Source organism: Mustela nivalis (genome assembly GCF_964662115.1).
Source record: "Mustela nivalis genome assembly, chromosome: 19".
Taxonomy (NCBI): Eukaryota; Metazoa; Chordata; class Mammalia; order Carnivora; family Mustelidae; genus Mustela; species Mustela nivalis.
Window position 1 is genome coordinate 37,920,418 of NC_139038.1, and position 23,020 is coordinate 37,943,437.

General features: G+C 61.1%; 5 protein-coding genes across 41 annotated transcripts in view; 2 read left to right on the top strand and 3 right to left on the bottom strand.

Annotated features, from left to right (window-relative positions):
• HAGH (hydroxyacylglutathione hydrolase) overlaps positions 1-4,964 on the top strand; it is an 18,450-nt gene extending 13,486 nt beyond the window's left edge. For 4 of the 8 annotated variants that reach the window (XM_082713571.1, XM_082713572.1, XM_082713574.1 and 1 more), the window contains 2 exons: positions 4,180-4,259; positions 4,726-4,925. In XM_082713571.1, coding sequence (XP_082569697.1) covers positions 4,180-4,259; positions 4,726-4,825 — 180 coding nt within the window. In that variant the 3' untranslated portion in view covers positions 4,826-4,925. Of the gene's footprint in view, positions 1-3,110; positions 3,235-3,341; positions 3,374-4,179; positions 4,260-4,725 lie in introns of those variants that run through there. The other 4 variants (XR_014306231.1, XR_014306232.1, XM_082713575.1 and 1 more) reach the window with 3 other exon arrangements.
• Positions 2,497-16,360, bottom strand: LOC309854414 (uncharacterized protein). 30 transcript variants are annotated; one of them, XR_014306213.1, is made up of 8 exons: positions 16,233-16,360; positions 14,619-16,124; positions 14,158-14,228; positions 13,620-13,721; positions 12,140-12,245; positions 11,573-11,834; positions 11,382-11,468; positions 2,497-10,776 (listed from the first exon to the last, which is right to left on the bottom strand). XR_014306213.1 is itself a non-coding variant. In XM_082713550.1 (8 exons), exons 6-8 carry the CDS (start codon positions 11,416-11,418, stop codon positions 7,872-7,874), a joined length of 1,104 nt encoding a protein of 367 aa, XP_082569676.1. In that variant the 5' UTR covers positions 11,419-11,468; positions 13,620-13,721; positions 14,158-14,228; positions 14,619-14,644; positions 16,008-16,124; positions 16,233-16,360; the 3' UTR covers positions 3,307-7,871. The 30 variants fall into 30 exon arrangements, 12 of the variants coding, with proteins under 12 accessions (XP_082569676.1, XP_082569674.1, XP_082569677.1 ...); XR_014306216.1 differs by lacking the exons at positions 11,573-11,834; positions 12,140-12,245 and having other exon boundaries at positions 3,307-8,257; positions 8,352-8,415; positions 8,900-10,776; XR_014306217.1 differs by lacking the exons at positions 11,573-11,834; positions 12,140-12,245 and having other exon boundaries at positions 3,307-8,257; positions 8,352-8,418; positions 8,900-10,776.
• Positions 15,239-18,492, top strand: IGFALS (insulin like growth factor binding protein acid labile subunit). The gene is made up of 2 exons (XM_082713519.1): positions 15,239-15,346; positions 16,369-18,492. The coding sequence occupies exons 1-2, from the start codon at positions 15,331-15,333 to the stop codon at positions 18,159-18,161; spliced, it is 1,809 nt and encodes a 602-aa protein (XP_082569645.1). The 5' UTR covers positions 15,239-15,330; the 3' UTR covers positions 18,162-18,492.
• A 755-nt stretch (positions 18,493-19,247) lies between these two features.
• Positions 19,248-22,896, bottom strand: NUBP2 (NUBP iron-sulfur cluster assembly factor 2, cytosolic). Its single transcript, XM_082713568.1, has 7 exons — positions 22,708-22,896; positions 21,439-21,557; positions 21,164-21,362; positions 20,381-20,535; positions 20,171-20,281; positions 19,957-20,026; positions 19,248-19,788 (listed from the first exon to the last, which is right to left on the bottom strand). Exons 1-7 carry the CDS (start codon positions 22,865-22,867, stop codon positions 19,643-19,645), a joined length of 960 nt encoding a protein of 319 aa, XP_082569694.1. The 5' UTR covers positions 22,868-22,896; the 3' UTR covers positions 19,248-19,642.
• Positions 21,469-23,020, bottom strand: part of EME2 (essential meiotic structure-specific endonuclease subunit 2) — a gene marked incomplete at its 5' end in the record, with an annotated part of 10,774 nt that continues 9,222 nt past the window's right edge. The window contains one exon of the mRNA XM_082713538.1: positions 21,469-21,557. The remainder of the gene's footprint in view (positions 21,558-23,020) is intronic.

A 23,020-nucleotide genomic window follows, 5' to 3' on the forward strand; every position in this document is an offset into this window, starting at 1 on the left:
CTGCTGGCAGCAAACGGGCCTGATTTCCGAAGCCTGTGGCAAGTCTAGGGTCGGGCTGTGTACATCCCCTAATTGTAGACTTTCCTAAAATTGGTTTTGGCTCTTTTTTTTTTTTTAAGATTTTAGTTACTTATTTGAGAGAGAGAGAGAGAAAGCATGAGAAGGGGGAGGGTCAGAGAGAGAGAAGCAGGCTTTCCGCTGAGCAGAGAGCCTGATGTGGTACTCGATCCAGGGACTCCAGGATCATGACCTGAGCCGAAGGCAGACGCTTAACAACTCACCCATCCAGGCGCCCCAGTTCTGGCTCTTCTAAGTGCTTTCCATTTCCATATACCATATAAACTTTAGGATTGTCTTATTAATTTTTACCAAAAAAGTCGGCTTTGGATTAGCACTGTGTTGTAACAAAGGATTTGGAGGGAATTGAGGTCGTAACCATACTGAGTGTTTCCGCTATCGCTTTCCGTTTATCAAGCTCAGTAGTTTTTCTCAGCAGTATTTTGTAATTTTCATTGTTATGGAAATTGTACATATCGTTAAATGTATCCTTAAGAAATTTATGTTTTTGAGTTTTATTGGAAGCAATTATTTGCTGAAGGCTTGAGAGATACAGATGACTTTTGCATCGCGATCTTGTATCCGCCGGACCTTGCTCAGCTCCCTTCTTCTGGGGTCTTTTCTGTAGACTCCTGAGTGCATGCACAGTCACGTCCCCAACACACAGAGATCATTTTACTCCTTCCTTTGCCATCTGTGTGCCTTTTATTGATTTGTCTGGGCCACAACCCTGGCCAGTGTCTCCCGGACAACGTTAGAGAAGCGGCAACTGCGGACATCCCTGCCTCGTTCCCAGGCTCCGGGGAAAGCTTTTCGTCTTTACCCGTTAGGTGTGACGGTAGCTGTGGGTTTTTGTAAATGTTCTTAGGTTGATACGAACTCAAGTGTATTCCTGGTCTTCTGAGAGTTTTTACCACGAGTGGGCGTGGAATTTTGTGAATGGATTCCTGTCTTCATGTTACATGACTGTCCCCCGTGTTCTGCGGTGCACTGTGGGCGGGCTGGGGTCCCCTGCGCTTCCCGGCCCTCGGCCGTGCTCTGTGCCGCTGCTCTAGCCTCTTCTGGGTCCCCACCAGGGGCTGGTTTGTTGTTTTGTCATCTTGGGATGCCTTGGGTCTTAGTGTCAGGGTGACACTGGCCTCAGGAAACGACTGAAAATGTGTTTATTCCCGTTTGGCAGAAGTTTCTCTGCGACACCGTCTGCTCCCTGAGTGTTGCATTCGCCAGGGAGGCCGCCAGGACATGGATGCTTTTCTGTGCAAAAATCTTTTTGTTGTTGTTACAAATTAATGCCTTTATGTAGGGCTGTCAGATTTTTACATCTTCTTGAGTCAGTTTTGTTAGCAACTTATGTCTTTCAAGGAATTTGCCCATTTTGTCAAGGTTTTCGGGTTAAGTGGCAGAATTTTCATTCTGGTCTTCTTACGCGTCCGCTTTGCTGTGCTTTAGTTCACGAGTAACAAGCTGCATCAAGTGAACGGCTGAGTGAGCTCGGACAGACACACACACCAGGGGACAGACTGCCGGTGCAGTTAAGGCAGAGGACACTCCCGTCGTGTTCTCTGCGGCGGCTCCAACGACCCCTGCCGTGTCGCATGCCCTGGACCTCAGCTCACGTCAGCAGAGCTGCAGCCAGGGGAGCCTCCGCCGTGTCCCCGCGCATCTTCTCCCACTCGGAGTGGCAGGGGACGTACTCGCGTTGGGGTGCCTGCCCGCGGCTCGTTGCCTTTCGCTGCCCGGTGGCACCTGCTGTGTGCTCGGGACGCCTGTCACCTGTTTGCTCAGAGGCCGCCGGGCACCCTTCCTTGGGCCGTGCACCTTTTCACGGCTCTCGGGGAGACACCCGGGCATGAAGCGGCCGCGGGCACCAGCACGTGTCTGACTGGGGGAGAGACGGCCCGGTCGTCTCCCGGAGCAGTGCTTGTTAAACGTTTCTCCTGGCGAAGTGGAGGCTCTGAGCTGTCCTGTGTCCCCCCCAGTACTGCGCCTCGTCGTTCTTCTGGTGTTCGTCATTCGGATGTACGTAGTGGAGTCACGCTGTAATTGTATTTTATTTACTTACTTTTAAAGATTTTATTTATCTATTTGACAGACAGATCACGAGTGGGCAGAGAGGCAGGCGGGGGCGGGGGAGCAGGCCCCCCGCTGAGCAGAGAGCCCGATGCGGGGCTCGATTCCAGGACCCTGGGATCATGACCTGAGCTGAAGGCAGAGACTCAACCCACTGAGCCACCCAGGCGCCCCAATGTTGTGGTTTTAATTTGTATCTCCCTAGTGTCTAATAATGTTGAACGTCTTTTTATGTGCCATTGGCCATTTTGTGAAGGGTTTGTTCAAGTCTTTTGGCCATTTAAAAAATTGGATCATCTTATTTAGGTAAGAGAATTTCTCTCTCTTTTTTTTGGTAAGTTTGTCAGATAGTTTCTCCCACTCTATGGCTTGCTTTTAATTTTAATTTTATCTTTTTTTTATTTTTTAAATTAACATATAATCTACCCAGGGGTACAGGTCTGTGAATCTCCAGGTTGACACACTTCATAGCACTCACTGTAGCACATACCCTCCCCAGTGTCCATAACCCCACCACCCTCTCCCTACCCCCCCTCCCCCTGGCAACCCTCAGTTTGTTTTGTGAGATTTAAGAGTCTCATGGTTTGTCTCCCTCCCGATCCCATCTTGTCTCATATTTTCCCTCCCTTCCCTCCACGGCCCCACTGCCTGGATCTCAACTTCCTCCTATCAGAGAGCTCATATGATAGTTGTCTTTCTCTGACTGACTTACTTCACTTAGCGTAATCCCTTCTAGTTCCACCCACATTGTCACAAATGGCAAGATTTCCTTTTTTTTGATGGCTGCATAGTATTCCATTGTATATATGAACCACATCTTCTCTATTCATGCATCTGTGGGTGGACATGTAGGTTCTCTCCATAGTTTGGCTGTTGTGGACGTTGCTCTTATACACATTCGGGTCACTACATTTGTATCTTTAGCGTAAATACCCAGTAGTGCAATTGCTGGGCCATAGGGCAACTCTATTTTCAACTTTCAGAGGAAGCTCCGTGCTGTTTTCCAGAGTGGCCACACCAGCTTGCGTTCCCACCTGCAGTGTAGGAGGCTCCCCTTTCTCCGCACCGTGTCGGTCCCTGACTGGTTAATTGTAGCCGTTCTGACTGGTATGCCGTGGTTTTGATGTGTATTTCCCTGTGACTTGCTTTTTATTAACAACGTATTTTGAAGAATAAGGATTTTTTTAAAAAGATTTTATTTATTTATATGACAGACAGAGATCACAAGTAGGCAGAGAGGCAGGCAGAGAGAGAGGAGGAAGCAGGCTCCCTGCTGAGCAGAGAGCCCGACGTGGAACTCGATCCCAGGACCCTGAGATCATGACCCAAGCCGAAGGCAGCAGCCCAACCCACTGAGCCACCCAGGCGCCCTGAAGAATAAGGATTTTTAATTCTGATAAAGTCCAGCATATTAAGTTCTTTTATGGTTCATACCTCTTCTAAGAAATACTTGCCTTTCCCAAGGTCAGAATTTCTCTCCTTTGTTTCCTTTAAGTCTTATCATCGAGGCTTTGCTTTCAGAGCAGTGTCAGCCCCACGCTGACTGCTGGCGCGACCACAGCGCCGCCTCTTCCTGGCATCGGTGATCCGTGCTCCTGTCCTTCACTGTTCGTGTCAGTTTCGTGGATCTTTCCAAAGCACAATTTTTGCTTTAATTTTCCATTTGCCAAGCTGCCTGGCAAACAGCTCTTCCTGGGTCTTTGTGGGGCCCATGGAGGGGACACCCTGCCAAACGCCCCGCGAGAGGCGCTCCCCACCTTCCAGGGCGGGGACCCGGGGCACGGCGTTGTCTGTGTTGCTGCGGGCTGTTCTCCCATAAAACAGACTTCGTGTTAATGAGAAGAGTTCCAAGATTGGCTCCAAGACAGCAGGGGGAGGAGGCACAGGTTGGTGGCGGCAGCCGGGACGCTCGGGTGTCCACAGCAGGATGGACCTGTCCTCACACTGACTCCCCGCCTCCACTCCCTTTGCCTTCGGAGCTGGACGACGTTTGAAGGTACGGAGATGTGCCTTCGCAAGTCCCTGCATCACAGCGGCCTCTGTCCCCTGCAGGAGAAGTACAGCGTCGGTGAGCCCACGGTGCCATCCACCATCGCCGAGGAGTTCACCTACAACCCGTTCATGAGAGTGAGGTGAGGGGGCTCCGGGGATGCCCGTGCCCCTGCCCAGCCGCTCTGCGTGCCAGAGGCTGCCCCAAACTCTGCATCAAGTAGAGTGCATCCTTGGGCGCGGGCCCTTTTCTCAGAAGGGGGTGCTTGGGCCCCGGCGAGGGTTTGGGGTCCTTTCTGATCCTGGAGTCTGGATCCATAGGCAGATGAGGTACAGTCCCTGGTGGGGGCCGGGGTCTCAGGGAGCTGCCACCTGGGCCTGCCGGACGCCAGTGGGGGGTCAGTGTCCCCGCTGTCCAGGTCGCTGGCAGGACGGCTCGGCCGGCATAGCACGACCCCATGGTTAGGAACACGCGAGCTGGCTGCTGCTGTAGCATCTCATTTTTTAAGCGTGTCCCAACTTGCGCTGGCTCTTCCGGTCCCTGGCACCCTGTGGGGGGCGTGGGGGGCAGGGGGGCGCGGCGTGCAGCCTGGTGTTCGGCCTCTGCAGGGAGAAGACGGTGCAGCAGCATGCTGGGGAGACGGAGCCCGTGACCACCATGAGAGCCATCCGCAAAGAGAAGGACCACTTCAAGGTGCCCCGGGACTGAGGAGGCCATGGGGTTTGGGGCACCCCTGGCCGCTGCCCCCCTCAAGCACATTTGGGTATTCAGATGTTTTAGATAAATTTCTTGCCGGGAATACAGGAAATCCAGTCTTGGTTTAATTTAAATTAACTTCAGAGCCTTCGCTTTCGTCTCCAGTGTTCTAGCGCGCAGTTACCAGGGAAGCCGTGCAGGTGCTCCCGAATGTTGCTGGCGGACTGTGCACGCCCGGCCGTGGCCTGGGATACGCGTACGAGGCTCAGGGTGCGGCCAGACCCTGGGCACAGGGTGGGCAGGAAGGGCTGTTTCCAGCCGCCTCGTTTCTGCATCTCGAGGTCTTCCTCGGTTCCAGATGGTGTCCTTTTGGGTTGGATCTGTGGGGAAGAACCAGGGCTTTCCTCCAGCCGAGGTGGTCTGTTGCCACTCTCCCTAGACGTCCTTGGCCGCTAAGGTTGTGTGTCAGGTCCTGGGTGGGCCATGGTGCTGCATGGCTGGGAGGCAGAGTCCTTCCTGTTCAAAGATGGTGACCCCTAAGTGGAGCCAGAGGCCCTTGTGATGTCACGGAGCAGGGTTTGCATAGGACCTTCTAGATGTTTCATTGTACAGCTCTGAAGTAGCCTGGGTGTCTCGGGCCGCGTCACGGTGCTGCTTGGCCGCACCCGTCCACGCTGGTGTGTGCACATCCGGGGTGGACCCATGGGGGTGGACCCGTGGCGGTGGGCCCTGCCAGTGTCCCCTGGTGTGTGTTCCCCCTCCCGCTGGCATTCCGCACAGTCCCCCTGCTCTTAGTCCCTGTGCTCCCAGCTACACGTGGAAATGTCAGTGAGTAAATCATGCCACTTCACCCAGCCTCTATGGGCCACGGCTCTCTCCCCCCAGAGCCCAGAGCTCCGAACAGTAGCAGTTTCCCTTCGCAGGTGTCGTCCTTGGTGAGGGGGTCCTGCTGGGCCGCCCCCATGGGCTCTGGGCCTGCAGCTGGGCTGCCTGTGGGGCCAGACCTGTGACTGCGGTCCTGGGTCTGTGACGTGTGGCTCTGACACGCTCTCGTGCCCACACTGCATGCTGGCCATGGGCATTTTGACTCGGGGGAAGGTTCTGGCCCAACTGGAATTGAGAGCCATGCCCGCCGCACCCTTGTGCAAACCGCCGTAGGGCTGCCCCACTGCCGCCCAGGAGGCTGGGTCCTTTTCCGTGTGTGTGTGGGCCACTCAGGTTTCCTCCCCTGGCCGCCGCTTTGCTCAGGGGCCCCCACATCTCTCCTGGGCTCTGCTCCTCCCGGGGCACACAGGGCCCTTGTTTTCCGCCACGTGTGTAGGCAGTCGTTCCCCAGGTGGCTGCTGGCCTCGTGCTCCAGCGTCCCGTTGAAGAAATCCTGAACTGTGGTCGAGTGTGTGGTACGAGGTCACCTGTCCCTCCTCTGCTACCTTCCCGTCTGTGCCCCTGGAGTTGTGTGTGCGCTTCTGTCCCTTGGGTCCGTGGTTCCTGGGAAGATGCAGTCACGCTGGTGGCCAGCAGTCTGCCCCCCGGGGTGGGGGCCCAGGCATCTGTCCCTCTTGCTGGCGCGCAGTACGGGCCCCGGGGGAGCAGTGCGCAGGGCTGCAGACCTGTCCCACGGCCCCACAGCTGGTGTTCCTACAGCCACGGGGTCATTCTCCGTTTCTGGGAAGGGACAGAGCCCAGCTTTGTCCTTCGGGAGAGTCTTGGCCATTTGCAATTTACTGTTATAAACAGTAGATGTTTATGGCTAGAGCCGGATGGGAATGACGCTGTGACGCACTGGGTTTCTGGACTTGCTGTGACCAACACGCTGCTCATCCAGCATCACGGTGCCCACGGCTCTCCGTGTTGGGAAACCCAACTCTGCTGCTATGTTCCCTGGTCTGCGCGGCCCTGCAGCCGAAGGGGTCGGTCCCCGCAGACTGCCCTGGCTTCTGGCAGCAGCAATCAGCCCGGCCTTCCCTGGGGGGCAGCGTGGCGCGGCTCGGCTGCACAGGTCCACACTGGGGAGTCCCCGCGGCCTCCTGGCCACCCTGTCGGATGCCCGCACCGACCCCGCTCACTCAGGCACTCACAGGACAGCTCCTGGAACACTGAGAAGGGTACAAAGCAGGACCCCCAGGCAAGGTCTGGGGGTCCCAGGGTGCTGAGCCACACGCTCTGTAAACCACAGATGGTCACCTTCCTGGCATGTCTGAGCTTGTGTCAAGGGGCTATGCAGTGTCACTGCATCGTCCCTGGGATCACTGGCCCTGTGCGTAATGTGACCGTCCCCCTTGTGTCGACCCCGGTGTGGCGGGGTGCCTGTGAACCATGTTCTCCCTGCCACGCACCCTGTGGGGAGTTCCAAGGACTCAGAGGCCCCCTGCCCGAACCAGGGAAAGGGCAGACAGACCACCGGACAGCAGATGCCTTCCCCGTGGGGACACTCCCTGGAGGCCAGCTCTCTGGGATCATCCCGTCCCTAGTATTCCAGCCTTTGACACGGTCGTAAGTGGCGTCTTTTTATTATCATGGTTAACATAGAATGTGTTATTTGGTCCAGGGGCACAGGTGTGTGAGTCATCCGTCTCATGCAACTCAGCACTCACCATGGCACACGCCCTCCCTGACGTCTATCCCTGACGTCCACCCCTACAGCCCCCCACCCCCTCTCCTCCAGCAACCCTCCGCTGGTTTCCTCAGATGAAGAGTCTCTTACGGTTTGTCTCTCTCTCCGGTTTCGTCTTCACTTTCCCCTCCCCGCCCCACGAGCCCGTCTTGTTGCTCGAGTTCCTCCTGTCAGGGAGACTGTGTGAGAACTTTGACTGACTTACTCCACTCAGCGTCATACCCTCTATTTCCATCCACGTCGGTGCAAATGGCAAGATTTCGGGGTTTTGTTTTGTTTAGTTTCTTAGGTGGGTACGTAATACTCTGGTGTGTGTGTGTCCGTCCGTCCGTGTGTACACAGACACCACATCTTCAGCCATTCGTCTGTCGATGGACATCTAGGCTTTCCACAGTTTGGTGAGTTTTTCAGTCAGGCCAGTATCAGGAGCGCAGCGAAGTGCCATCAGCCTCGCTCCCCAGGAACCTGCTCCTCCCACCTGAGCTCTGTTTCCCCCGTGAACCTTCTGTGGTCCCACTGCTGGGACTTGGCTCCCCGGGTTTCGCACACTGCGGAGAGGCGAGCAGGCCCGCAGCCTTCGTCCCCACCTCTGGGTTTCACAGACCTGAGCGTGGCTGCTGGGCGGAAGCGGAGCTGCTCTGGGGGTTCGATGTGAACAGGAGCTTCTGTCCTTGGGGAGCTTCTGTCCTGATGGAGGGACCTGGCAGCTGAGTCGGGAGGAAGCACGGGAGAAAACCGGGCAAAGAGCAGCCAGTGTCGTGGCTGGGCAGGCCTCGCTGAGGTGGTGCCGTGAACAAGTGAAGGCTCATAGCAGTGAGCCTTGCAGATACCTAGAGAGAAAAGCAAGTGCCAAGGCCCTGGGGCACAGCTGTGGCTGAGCCTTGAGGAGCAGTGGACAGGACACAGGAGGACCTTTGCGCTCACGTGAAGCTGGGAGCCGGCAGGCGGAGCGGGCCTTGACAGGCAGTTTTCCGAGGGCTGTGGTGAGCTGCTGGACAGGAAGAGGGGTGCCCGTGAGTGGAGTGAAAGCCCAACCTCTGCCCCAGGGATCTGTACCGTGAGTGCAGGGTCGCAGAGAGACAGAAAGGAGCTCAGAGAATGCCTGTGAGGCTGGGTTTGGGCAGCAGGAGGCCGAGGTGTCTGTGAAGCTTCCCAGGGGCAGGGGCAGTGGGCAGAGGAGGGTCAGGGTAGGTCCAGGCCAGAAACATACCCTGAGAGGTGGCCAGTGTGTGGGGGAGGCCTGCGGGGGACATACAAGTGTGGCCAGAAGTCACCCCGGACGGGAACGGGGTCTCCTCACACGGTCTCCTTAGCGGGCTGCCCACGGTTCCGCTCCTGGTGAGCCGCTGCTTGGGCCTCCCATGGCCGGCCGGGCCAGACGCCTCCTCGCGCGAGCCCGCCGCCGGCAGACGTGGAAGGGACTAGGGCGCTTGGGCTTTGGGAGTCTGAGGAAGGGGAATTCGAGCGCGAACCTGAGGTTTTCAGCAGCTGAAGCCACTTGGGGAGGGGCCTTTCTTCCCAGGGTTTTCTTCCTTTTTAAAGAAGATCTGAAGTCATCTCCACACCCAGCGCGAGGCTCGAACCCGCAAGCCAGAGGTCCAACCGCATGTTTCCCGACGGACCGGGCGTCCCTCCTGTCTGCACTCCTCCGGCTGTCGTCTCCACAAGGGCAGTCACGCCACAGACTTGCCTGCGCGGCCGGCATGGGGCGCGGAGGGCGGCCAAGGGGGCTCCACTGGTTTCTCTCCCTCGTGTCCTCCTGGCCGCGGGCCGCTGTCCCATCGGGCACGAGTGCAGAGACTGGGCGTTGGCCACTCTTGCTCCGGACTCCTGACCCCGGGCCCCTGCTGCCCTCAGAGGGGTTTTCTTGGAAAGTGTCTCCCTCGGGCCTGTGTCCTGTCTTCCTGGGCGGGGCGGGGTCCATCCACTCCGGGTCACATGCTGGCCCCGCGGGGCCCGCTCCTGTGTCACTAGGAAATCGCTCAGAATGTCCTGTTTATGAGTGAGGGTCACAGCAGTAGGCCAAGGGTACCCCCGCGCCCCTAGTAATCCCAAACCTTTTGCAGACCCATAGAAGGCTTCTCTGGGTCCACCACCTTCTACGGACGCCGATCCCACGTCGGAGCAGCAGAGAGGCCTGGGAGGCGGCGGCTCCCGGGGGGGTCTAGGACAGGCTGGTGCAGGGCTGCACTGTGTGCCCCCAGGACTCCGCACAGGCTCAAGCCCATCTGGGTCCCACTGTGGCCAGCTGCAGGGGTGTGGTGGGGGCGAGGAGGCAGGACGCTGTGATTTTTCTCCTCCTTCCCTGGCCCAGAGCGGTTTCTCATTTTTTCAGCTCACGTTCATAAGTTCACCCTGACATGACAGGCTCTGTCAGAGTGAGGAATGGTTGTCTCTGAACAGGGGTAGGGGGGCCTTGTGGAAGAACACGGCTGTACACTAGGCCCTCTAAGTACTTATGTAATTCAGAGACTGAGTGGAAAATAGGTTACATAACAAGAATTGGAGACTTTTTTTTTTAGTTAAAGAAATTAAAGATTTGAAGGGTGCCTGGGTGGCTCAGTGGGTTAGAGCCTCAGGTCATGATCTTGGGGTCCTAGGATCGAGCTCCGTATCAGGCTCTCTGCTCAGGGGGGGCCTCCCCGCACAACCTGCCTCTCTGCCTACTTGTGATTTCTCTCTGTCAAATAAATAAAATCTGTAAAAATAAAAAAATTGAGAGAGCAAGCGAGCACATTGGGGGAGGGGTGCAGACTCCCCCCAGAGCGTGAAGACCAGGGCGGGACTCAATCTTATGTCCCCGAGATCATGACCTGAGCCGAAACCGTGAACTGGACGCCTCATTGACTGAGCCGCCAGGCACCGTGAGACCCGGAGGCTGACGTTCTCCTGGAGCGGTAGATGGCCTGGAGGACCCATCACCCAGGACGCCAAAGGCGCAGAGCATGCACTCGCCCCCGGAACCCGCCTGTGCTCAGAACAGGCCGCCCGCGTGCATTCTCCAGCCCAGACCCGCGGTGAGCCATAAAACCAGTCACAGTGAGTTCTAAGAGCAAAGGGAGTGTGTCGGCTTGCTGGAGTGGAATGAGTTCCCGACAGCAGCGTGAGGTCTGGCCGCATCCGCCTCCAGAAAGAACAGCGGTCCGGACAGGACAGCACGCGGTCAGAGCCGTGGATGCGGCGTGTGCTCCAGCACACACTAGAGACGACCACAGAGACAACCAGCACGGCCCCTGCGCGAGGACCCGCCTGTGCCTGAAGCAGGACAGAGAAAGTGGACATGGAAAGCACACCGACGTGTGTGGGACACGCATCTGCACAGCAGGAGGAGAGGCTTCTAGTTAAAAAGCTAGAGAAGAGAGCAAACAAAACACAAAGGAAGCAGAAGAAAAAGGAAAATCAGCAAAATAGAAAAAAAAAACCCAATGTTAGTTCTTTGGAAAGATCAAGAGGCTGACAAACCGACTGTCACACCAGCCGACATAGAACACATGTCACCAGGGACGGCGCCACCCTCCTCCCCGCACAGGAACAAGCACCCGCGAGCGGGTGCTGGAGGCCAGGAGTCAGACCCCAGCTGCTCTGGGCCGCCGAGCTGCTTCCTCCTGGAGGCCCTAGAGAGCCTCTCCCTAGCCCAGTCCTCTTGCCAGAGGTGCCCTCGTTCCTTGGCTCCCAACGTCCCTCCCGTAGACGCCAACACCAGCAGCTGTAGGTGAAGCCCCCCTCCCCCGGCCCCCCACCTGCCCCTGGAGCCCCCCTGCTACTGTTAAGGACCTTTGTAATGATACTGGGTCTGCCTGGAAAACCCACAGCAGTCCCGCTGTCTAGGCCTGCGCCCCTTTCTGCTGTGTGTCTGGACACGTTTGTGACTGTAGGGGTCAGGACGGCTGCCCCCCCCCCCCCGAGCATTTTGCTGTCACAGTTTCCGAAATCACAGTGACCCGTCGGGCTAACCTCTAAAACCAGGAGCGAGGCGTGGCCGGTCTGGCATGGTGCTGGCTACGCTGTGAGGCACCAGGAAGCCACAGAAATGGCTACAGGCTGGGAAGGAGAAAGGAGAACCGTCCTTACTCACCAATGAGCAGACCCCCCACCGATGAGATGACCCCCCAAGGAGCTAATCCTAGAGACCCAGAGACACCTACAAAGCCAGCGCTGGCAAGTTCATTCAGCCAGGTCCTGGGACACCAGATTAGGAAAAACAAAATCCACTCCATTTCCACGTGCTAGCAACAGCTGTTCATGGAATGAAGAGGGTCCCGTCCACGGCGGCACCAAACTAAAGATCCTCCGAAAGTACCACGTTGAAAACAGCTCAAGATTCGTGAAGATCTAAGTCAAGGGGAAGGTGCCCCACACCCCTCCATTGGAAGATGGCTGTCATCTGCTGTGAGGCACGTGGAAAGCCTGAGCCAGAGAAAAGCCAAACCAGCGGGGCAGCTTGTCAAAACCAACCTCTCCATTCTAGGAGGCCGTACGCCTTTGTTTTTTTGAAGTAGGCCCAAGGCCCATGCAGAGGCCAAGGCCGGGCTTGAACCCCCAACCCAGAGATGGAGACCCAAGGTGACGTCAAAAGTCTGACGCTTCACTGACTGAGCCACCCACGTGCCCCACTTTTTAAAAAACGGCCGAGTCACAGACTGGGAAAAATGCTTCCAAATCTTATACCTGATACTCCACTCTCTTAGGAGACAAGGGAAAAGCCGGCCCACCTTGGAGAGCGCGCCCCAGGGAAGGCAGCGCTGAGAGCCGCTGGGCTAGGGATACGCAGGGCGCGTGCACTCTCCGGGGTGCTGCGAGGCCCCTGTGGCGCTGCAACTGGCCGGGGGTGGGGGGGGGATGAGCTTGAGCCGCAAGCTGGGTGCAGGGGTGACTTAAAGTCTCGTAACCGTCACACCTAAACACGCGAGCCAGCAGCTCCCCCCGGAAGAATTTGCCCAAGAGGCCGGAAACCCACGTCTGCACCGAGCCGTAGCTGAAGGCTTGCTACCAGGTCCTGGCAGCCCCGGACAGAAGCGCCCCCACGGCGGTCCGCTCAGCGGGTGGAAGGAGCTAGTGGCGGCCCCTCTCTGTCACCCACCCCCCTGGGACACAGCACTGTACGTGCTCACAGAAAGCCCGCTCGCCGGCCACGGGCAGACACACCAGCGTCACGCTTGGGCCGGCCCCACCGCACTGACTGGGACCGCCACAGGGGAGGACTGTCGGGGTGGGCGTCGCACTCGGCAGCACCTTTCGGGAGCTCTCAGCCCAGACAGCAAAACTGAGGCAGACCAAGGAGGGAAACGTATCAAAAAGCAGCAGCCAGCCGGGAAAGCTACACGCCTCGTGGGTGATCGGAACAGAAACGTGCAGCAGTGCTGGGCGACCCCAGGTCAGAGCTAGAGCAGAGGACGACGTGGGGCGTGCAGGGGTCCGTTCCGCACAGACCTCAGCACAGTCTACCTCTCGCGGGCTCTGGTTCCGGCCCAGACGCGGCCGAGCTGCTCGCTCCGTCCAGAAGAGCGCACACGGGGCACCGGCCACGGAGCCAAGCTGCTCTGGGGGAAGCCGTGCTCCGCGAGGGACCAAGACGTTGTCTACCTCGAGGCTGGTGGGCACGGCCCCCGACGTGCCCCACGGTGCTTCGAGAGCGTCACATTAAAGTCCATGTGTGAGAGTGGCCCAGAAACCCCCACATTCTGAGGACTCCTGCTTGGTGCTGAGTGACTCGGGAAACTGCAATCCAACGAACTCTTGCCAAAAACGACGGAGAGTGCGGCCAGGTGAGCCCCAGGATGGAAGGACACCCCCCGTGCCCCAGGAAGGACTTGCATCCAGACTGACTTTCTTTAAGAACATAGATCGGGGGCGCCTGGGTGGCTCAGCGGGTTGAAGCCTCTGCCTTCGGCCCAGGTCATGATCCCAGGACCCTAGGATCGAGCCCCGCATCGGGCTCTCTGCTCAGTGCAGAGCCTGCTTCTCTCTCTCTGCCTGCCTCTCTGCCTACTTGTGTTCTCTGTCAAATAAATAAATAAAATCTTTAAAAAAAAAAAAAAAAAAGAACATAGATCGGGCTGACCCATCACCAGAAATCGGCAAGAGACATACACGCCCTTCATGGGACAGGACAGTCCTCCGCCTGACGAGCCTCAGGGGCCGCAGTCCCACTGGTGTATGAGAAGCACAGGATAAAAGCCAGCGTCCACTCACCTTCGGGGCTTGGGAACAGACAGGATGGCGCTGGGCTGGGCAGGGTTCCCCTGGGCGCCAGGAGGTGGGGACCCGCTAACTGCTCGGGAAGTCCAGCCTCACCTGCAAAGAAGACACACACCTGGGTCCCAGCAAGTCCACAGAGGACCCACAGGCCTGTGGCACAGGGCCCACAGGCAGTAGGCAGTGAGCGAGGATGTGGGGATGGCTGTGTGTCCGAGCTGCCTGAGTCCCGTGTCACATGAGCAGCCAGGCCCAGGGCTCACGTGGGACCCCCATCCACACGATGATCGGAAGCACATGAAACCAGACACCTCGGGGAGAGCCTCGGTGGCCAGCTCCGAGTGGCCAGGGCAGGGAAGGACCCGGGGTCGGGGGTGGAGTGTGGGTGTTGCTATGGGGGCAGCCATGCAGGCCCAGCCGGGTTCACAGAGAGAGCCCTATCCCTCCGCACACCCTCCCTCCCAGCCCTGGCCCTGTGCAAGGCTCACGGGAACGTGCTGAGTCGGCACCTGGGGCTGCGGTAACGCGTGTTTACCTGGTCAATTTCTGGGCGTGCACATTCTCTGGCGGATCTATAATTTCTCAGAACAGAGGCTGAGAACCGACCTGGAAATCAATCAAAGCTCAATAAAGGGAGAGATAAAGCCGTCCCCCACGCCCGGCATCGGGAGCTGTGGGCCAGGCATGGGTGAGGCAGGAGTGGGGGAATGGAGAGGGGTGCAGCGGGTCCCCCTGGCCCTCTCTGCGGGGCTGCAGACTTGCCCCCTGGCCAGGAGGTACACTGGAGAGTCTCCCGAGGCTCCCTGAGCCCTGCCCCTCCTCTCGAGGGGAGCCTGGCTGTGCCCTCATCTGTCGGCCTCTGCTGAGGACCCCTCCCCCTGGCTGTGCCCACTGTGCCCAGGGTGGGTGGATGAGGGGGCGCAGGGCTCCCCCTGCTTGAGAAGCAAGGGGCCGTGCTAGCTGTCAGCCTTCTTCCTGGCCTGACCTGGGACTGACCTCAGGCCAGGCTCTGGGCAGCCATCCTGTGCAAGAGCAGGCTGGTCAGCTGGGAGCTCTGGAGGACAGCCTGGGTCCCAAAGCAGGTGGAGGTTGGTCCTGCAGCCACAAGACCCGGCGCTCAAGGCCAGGCCTCCCTCCACTCTCCCAGAGAGGGCAGCGCTAGGGAAAGCAAACACAAGGGGGCCAGGGACCCTGCCCTGGGTTCCTAGAAGAGGATGGGGGGAGGAGGGGTGACCAGACACCAGCTGACCCTGAGGTCCCAGAAGCCGAGGCTGGGCAGGGCCCCATGGAGGCCTGATGAGGACCCCACCCAGGCTGTTAGGAAATGGGCAGGGGGAAGGAGGGGGGTGGTCAGTGTGCCAGGCCCATCTCCCACTTAACTCCCACATGGCTGTCTGCTGAGTGGGAAGTCCCCCACAGCTGCCCAAGGGACCCCCAACCAGGGGCAGAGGGCCAGCCAAACCTGAAGGTGGCTTTGGGGTGAAGGCAGCCCCCCAGCCTCTCCCCTATGCCATCTGTGTCCTGGGCATTTGGGGCTGACACTGGGTGCCGGGCTCAAGAGGGTTAATGGCATCGGGCCAGCAGGGCTGGGCTGGGCTGGCCACAGGGCGCTGGCGGCCCCGGCAGTGGGGAAATCAGAGGACAGGAGCAGCCGGCCCCAGCAGACGCACCAGTTTGTGGCCCACCTGTGGTCTGTTCTGCACACGGGATGGCCCTGACTGGAGGTGAGGAGCGCCCAGGGCCCCAGCCCCTCGCTCTGGGGGTAGCCAACCCTGTGCCTCCGAGGCCCGGGGCAGCCCTGCAAGGGCCCAGCTTGGGGTGGGCTGACAGCGCCAGTGCTGCCGCAGGGGCGCCTCGGGGTGTGCCTTCGGACACCCTCTAGCCACCTCCTGTCTGCTTCCAGGGCCAGTCCCCCTCAGACACCCCCGGGGACCCCTCCCTGGGCTGGACTGCTGTCCCTGCAGCCCCTCAAAGGCCCGGCGCGGCCTGTGCAGGTGGGTGTGGGGAGCCTCCTGCACTGCCTCTGGCCCTGCCTGGACAGCCCACACCCTCTGAGGGCAGAGATGGGTCCTGACTTGGTGGGCAGCCCAGTGTGTGACACAGGTTTTGGGGTGTCATTGCGGTGGGACCCAGCGCCCTCTGTCCCGAGACACCCCTGACCGCTGGTGAGTTGAGGGTGCGGAGTCCCCATCTGCCCTGAGGCAGGCACCATGCTCCTCTCCCGGCATGAGTGCTGAGACATTCCTGGACCCAAGGCATGGCTCCTGGGAGCACGTGGGAAGGTGCCCCCCGCCCCAGGAGCCTCACTGCAGTGGCGCCCACCCACCCACCGGCCACTCTCAAAGGCAGGAGCACATACCCCACTCGGGCCTCCCGTCGGCCCACCTGCCAGCACAGCCCCACTTGAGTGTCCACGCTGGGACGCGCACGGCCACACAGCTGAACAGCCAGGCACCCCTACCCGCAGTTCTCTCCAGAATGTGCGTCGCTACCCCAGCGGGCCTGCAGGGTGGAAAGGGCTGTCCGTTCTGAGCCGGACCACGTCCCGGTTGTTCTAACCAGGGCTCTACTTCCAAACGAGGCTGGGAGAGCACAGTTCTGAGCCCCTACCTCTGTCTGGGCTGCCAGCACCCCGGCCTCTCTTGGTCACGTGCTGCGGTCCGGGCGCCGAGTTCCACGCCGCAGTGTGTGGGCAGGCGGCGGCCCTCGCCCTGGGGCTCAAGTCCTCTGGCCCCTCTCCCTGCAGGAGGCCCAGTCCTGGCCGTGCTGCTGGTCTCGTGGGTGGCGCTGGGCCCCTGCAGCCTGGAGGGAGTGGAGAACGGGGCCCCGGGGGCCACTGAGAGCCCGCAATGCCCAGCTGTGTGCACCTGTGGCCATGATGACTATGCGGACCAGCTCAGCGTCTTCTGCAGCTCCCGCAACCTCACGCAGCTGCCGGACGGCATCCCGCACGGCACCAGGGCCCTGTGGCTGGATGGCAACAACCTGTCCTCCATCCCCGCGGCCGCCTTCCGGAACCTCTCCAGCCTGGCCTTCCTCAACCTGCAGGGCAGCGGGCTGGTGAGCCTGGAGCCGGAGGCGCTGCTTGGCCTACAGCGGCTACGGCACCTGCACCTGGAGCGGAACCAGCTGCGCGGCCTGGCAGCCCGCACCTTTCTGCACACGCCAGGCCTGGCCTCGCTCGGCCTCGGCAACAACCTGCTCGGCCGGCTGGACGAGGGCCTCTTCCAGGGCCTGGCCGGCCTCTGGGACCTCAACCTCGGCTGGAACAGCCTGGCTGTGTTGCCTGACGCCGCCTTCCACGGCCTGGCTGGCCTGCACGAGCTAGTGCTGGCGGGCAACAGGCTGACCTACCTGCAGCCCCCACTCTTCCGCGGCCTGACCGAGCTGCGTGAGCTGGACCTGAGCAGGAACACCCTGCGCAGCGTCAAGGCCGACGTGTTCGTCAAGCTGCCGCGGCTGCAGAAGCTCTATCTGGAGCGCAACCTCATCGCCGCCGTGGCCCCCGGTGCCTTCCTGGGCATGAAGGCGCTGCGCTGGCTGGACCTGTCGCACAACCGCGTGAGTGGCCTCCTGGAGGACACCTTCCCCGGCCTGCTGGGCTTACATGTCCTGCGCCTGTCACACAATGCCCTGGCCAGTCTGCGGCCGCGTGCCTTCAAGGACCTGCACTTCCTGGAGGAGCTGCAGCTCGGCCACAACCGCCTGCGGCAGCTGCCAGACAGGGCCTTTGAAGGCCTGGGCCAGCTCGAGGTGCTGACGCTCAACGACAACCAGATCCGTGAGATCGAGGCAGGTGCCTTCGCAGGCCTCCGCAGCCTGGCGGTCATGAACCTGTCCGGAAACTGCCTGCGGACGCTGCCGCCACAACTCTTCCTCGGCCTGGGCAGGCTGCACAGTCTGCACCTGGAGCGCGGCTGCCTGGGCCGCATCCGGCCGCGCGCCTTCGCCGGCCTCTCAGGGCTGCGCCGCCTCTTCCTCAAGCACAACGGCATCGCGGCCGTGGACGAGCAGGGCCTGGGCGGGCTGGCTGAGCTGCAGGAGCTGGACCTCACGGCCAACCAGCTCACGCACCTGCCGGGCCAGGCGTTCCAGGGCCTCGGCAAGCTGGAGTACCTGTTGCTCTCAGGCAATCGGCTGGTGGCACTGGCAGCCGACACCCTGCGGCCCCTTCGCCACGTCTTCTGGCTGGACGTGTCGCACAACTGCCTGGAGGCCCTGCCTGAGGCCGACCTGCCCCAGCTGCGCTACCTGAGCCTCCGGAACAACTCCCTGCGGACCTTCACGCCGCACACCCCTGGCCTAGAGCGCCTGTGGCTTGAGGGCAACCCCTGGGACTGCGGCTGCCCGCTCCGGGCCCTGAGGACCCTGGCCCTGCAGCAGCCCAGCGTCGTGCCGCGCTTCGTGCAGGTGGCGCCGGAGGGCGACGATGGCCTACCACCTGCGTACGCCTACAACAACATCACCTGCGCCAGCCCCCCGGGCGTCTCGGGGCTGGACCTGCGTGATGTCGACGAGGCCCACTTTGCTCACTGCTGACTGAGGTGTGGCCTGCCCCGATGCCGCCCTGCGGTCACCATGGTGGCCCCCTCTGCTGGTGTGGGCACCGCTGCCATACAGGCCCCGGCCCTTCCAGCTGTCCCTCATTAAAAACCATTTAACAGGGCGTCTGGGTGGCTCAGTGGGTTGGGCCTCTGCCTTCAGCTCAGGTCATGATCTCAGGGTCCTGGGATCGAGCTCCGCATTGGGCCGGCTCTCTGCTCAGCAGGGAGTCTGCTTCCTCCTCTCTCTCTGCCTGCCTCTCTGCCTACTTGTGATCTGTCAAATAAATAAAATCTTTAAAAAAATAAAATAAATAAAAGCCACCTGACACACCTGTGTGACCACAGGAGTATAGCTCTGGCGATGCAGGGGAGGAAAGCTCAGGCCCCTGTCCCCGCCCCACGGCCCTCCCGGGACACCCACCTGTGCCAGAGGGGCGGGTCCTCCTCCTCCTGTGGTCCAGAGCCCCAGCACCTCAGCTATCCTCTTTGGCCACATTCTCAGAGGCCCTGATCCTGGCAAGCCGGGCAGAGCCAGGAGGGTCACTGCTCATGCCCAGTGTGAATGTAGGTTCTCGCTGCCAGACCCCGGCCGACACCCCCCCCACCCCCAGGAGCCCTTCCCCTGCCCTCTAGTTCCACACCAGGAAACATCTGTCCACAGTGCACCTGAGCCCCCATCATCGCCCCCCCTCCCAGCAGGGGGTCGCCCTGTCCCTTCTGCCAACATTCCAACCTCTTCCCTTGGGGAGGGCGCCACACCGTGCCCTGGCCCACTGCACCGCCCGGCCTCCCTGGGGCGCTGCATGTCACTCCCAGCTCTGCCCCGGCCCTGCGGTGTGGAGGGTGTGGAAAGCGACTGGGGACGGGCCGTCTGCTGCGCCAGGCTGAGCCTTCCCCGACGGCATGGATTTCTCCGCTATCACCAAGCTCTCCACACACTGACCCCAAGCTCGATCCAGGCGTCTGCTGGGGCCCACAGGCTGAGCGTCAGAGGGCCAAGCTGGCTGCCGTGGAGCGCACCAGCCCGTTAAGGCTCTGGCGGCCCCAGGACACGACGCTCCGGAAGCAGCAGACCCGTAACTGCGGCAGTGGGACACTTTTAATCGTGGGTTCCTCTGAAGTTAAGTCTAACGCTTCACAAGACACTCCCCACTGTCCCGGCATTGCTCACAATGGCACTGGTGGGAGGCGCTGAGGACAGCAGACACCCCTAGGATTTCTCCAGACGTGTAGGTGTTGTGACCCACATGGAGCCTTGGCTGCGAACAACAGCCCGTCTGTGGGTCCAGGGGTGCGCGTGCCGTCACCTGAGAGTTCAACCACCAGGACCCCACACCTTCTCCCGGGCCCTGCCACCAGCCCGCAGGACAGAACCACCCACTGTCAGCCACTCTACCGCCCAGAGGCCCGCACGGCCATGGCCTCTGCTTAGGTCTGAGTGTGCGCGGCCAGAGACGCGAGAGGGGGCTGCCTTGGTCAGGAGAGCCGAGCAGGCGCCTCACTCAGAACCTTCTGGGCTATGGAGGAGAGCGCGGGGAAGGCGGGACTCTGAGGGAAGTCCCTGATGAAGTCTCGACCTTCCTCCAGGCTCCTGGTGAGCTCAGGGTCCAGAGGCACAGAGCCTGCGAAGGGGGAGGGCAGGGGACGGGCTGTGAGGGTGGCAGAGGGTCAGGGGCCAGCTCCCCAGCCCCAAACCACCGGGGCTCCCGCAGGCTCCCGCTCGTGCCCACCAGCCGTGGGGAGCTCAGACCCCCGGAGCAGAGTCCAAGCGCTAGCCCTGCCGTGCTCACCCAGGAAGGGGACTCCAGCGAGTCTGGCCAGCTCTGCCCCGCCTCCCTGGGAGAAGACGTTGGTGCACTCCTGGAACGCAGATGTGCAGCCCCCTGTAAGGAACTTCTCACACACTCGAGGGACAGGTCCAGGGGTATTCTCGCCACCCAAGGCACACCTGACCACCCCTGGGCCCCACAAGGGCTGGTGACCACTCGAGTCCCCACAACTCACTGTGCAGTGGGGACAGACGAAACCACTCATGTTCTCCACGATCCCGACCACCTGCAGCCCTGTCTTCCTACAGAAGGTCAGCTCCCGCCTCACATCCCCCACAGACACCGCCTGCAACCAGGCAACAGAGGACAACAGTCACTGGGCGGGTCAAGAGCCGGGAGTGATGCCAGGTCCCCAGTGAGGTCGCGGATGGTGCTCGCGTGGTACCTGTGGCGTGGTGACCACGAGGGCCCCCAGGGGGCCATAGGGGCGCAGCGCCTCCACAGCAGCCATGTGCTCATCAGAGGTCCCCGGGGGCGTGTCCACAACCAGGTAATCCAGCTGTCCCCAGGCCACGTCAGACACGAACTGCTTTATCAGCGCTGCAGAGACCCAGGGGTCTCAGCGAGCCCCTCACCTACAGCCTCTGCAGGTCCCGGGTCTGTCCCAACGGCCGTAGAGCAAGCCACTCCTTACGGAGGATAGCACGCGCACCACGTGGGCCCCACAAGCACATCCCTCTTCCCGGATGTGGGGACACCCCTGCCACCCAAGACTTCTGCTCAGGCCTGAGCCAGGAGCTGTGATCCCCCTAGGGAGGGGCTATGTGCCTGGATGCAGGTTCCCCTCCAGCTTCTGCAGCAGGAGAGACGGTGACCCACAGCGGCAGGTCCCACATGCAGCCCCTCTCCCCGCCAATTACACGGCTTAGTGGGGCTCGGCATGGCCTCAGGTCTGAGCAGAACCCTCCCCGCTCAGGGACTCGGATGGGGACGTTGACAACCGCACAAGGTCCCTCCTGCTCTTAACTCCCACGCCAGCCTGATTGCCTGATGAGCAGCAGAACCGTTCTGCAAGTAACTGGCTCTTGGGGTCTCTGGCTTTACCCAGTAACCCTGGGGAGGGGGGCCCGAAGCTCCCGCAGGACTTTCTGACTTTTTAACGGAGTACCGAGGTGGCAGGTGGGGGAAGCAAGAGGGCTGGCTGTGCCGTCCCACGCCCCGTCATTACCGTTCTTCTTGGGGCCCCTCCACACCACTGCCTCGTCCGGGCTCTCCAGCAGGAAGCCCACGGACATGAGAGAGATGCTCTGCTCCTGGTCCACAAAGACGGGGACCCAGCCACTGTCACACTGGTGCACGGCCCTGCCCTGCGCCCGAAGCATGCGGGGGATGCTGGGGCCACACAGGTCCACGTCGAGGATGCCCACCTGCAAAGAGGCAGGACGTCCATGATGGGCAGGAGCAGCGGGGCAGTCGGTGAAGGTGCCAGGGTGGGGTGCTCACCTTCTTGCCCGCGTGGCGCAGGGCCAGGGCCAGTTCCGTGGAGATGGTGCTTTTCCCGACCCCCCCCTTTCCTGAGAGGACGAGGAGGATGTGCCGGACACCTGCCAGGTTTCCAGGCTCTGGTCAGGAGAAAAGGGGAGGACAGAGAATCCACCTCGCACCAGATGCTCTAGGAGGCTCACTCCGAAGGCTCACCAGCCCCTCCTGCGCCCCCAATTCCAAGACCTGCTCCTTTGGCGGAACGGAAGCAAACACCCCCAGCTGGAAGGAAGGTCTTCCTGCAGGCCGGCCCCAGACCTAACCTCCTAGCAGATGGCTGTCCCAAACCGCCCCCTCTGCTGTGAGCACGTAGCTCACGCTCCAAGGTGGGCCACAGGAACGGAGAGGCTGCAGGGTCCAAGCTGATCCCAGTGGGAAACAGGGCCATCGAGACAGGCTGAGGTGTGCTGTGCTGGGGACAGCCCTGCCCCCACTCATAGGATTCAGGTGTGATGCCCCCCAGGTGCCCAACCGCTCTCCTGGGATCCCTGGTCTCCGGTTCTCAGGAGGAACGCTTAGAGCTCTAGTCACAGGAGGGCATGGAGCCACCTCTCTGGCTCAGACCATGCCCTGAGCCCCAGGCACACACCTGCGTCGCTGGCCAGTCCCTGAGCGGCCCCAGGCCCAACAGCCGTGGGCCACTGCGCCCGGGTCTTCCCTCCTATGAGCATAACATGTCCTTGAAGAAACACCAGGCCCACCCCTGCCGCGCAGGGTTGCCATCTGCACCCACACAGCCGTCAGTCCCTCTGCAACACCCTAATGTTCTTGCCTCTTACCTCTGACCCCGCCACTGGCATCCCTGCTCGACATCCCCACCGCCCTGCCCGCGAGCCTGGGTCCCCCTGGGGGCTCCACAAAGGCGGCCCTGGTCCCGACCCTCCTCTAGACCCTGCCTCCAGCGACGAGCGGGAACGGGGTGCGCGGGGCACCGGGCCGGCTCGCGGCAGGGCCCGGTCGCCGACGCCGACAGCACCCCCGAGGCAGCCCGCCGCACCCGCCCACACCCGCCCGCGCCGTGCTGGACCACCGGTTCCTCACAGAACCCACACACGCGGCGCGCAGGCTCCAGCCGCGGCCCTGCGGCCCCCAGCCCCCGAGGCGCAGCGAGACGCGGCTGGTCCCCGCCAAGCACCCTGCGCGCGCCCTCTGGGCGCCGACGACACCCCCTGAACGCTCGGGGCCGCGACCGGCCGCGGCGCACCGGAGCCGCCCGTTCGGAGCACTCACCCGCCGCCTCCGCCGCGTCAGCCATCCTGCCCTCCCGGCCGCACGGCCTCCGTCCACCGGCCCAAGCCCCGCCCCCCGCGCAGCGCCCTCCCCCTGGCCGTCCTGACAGGCCCACTCGCGCTCCACTCAGCCAGTCACATCCACGCGATTTGCCCGCCATGAACCGGAAGTGGGCTCACTTCTGTGTCAGTCCCGCGTCCAATGGGCACACGGGCCCTGTCGCCGACTGCTTGGGAGGTGACCAATGGGGAGGTGGAGCCAGGACCGACAGTTCGAGCGACCTTTCGGCAGGAGGCATGTGCCGCGCGGCCCG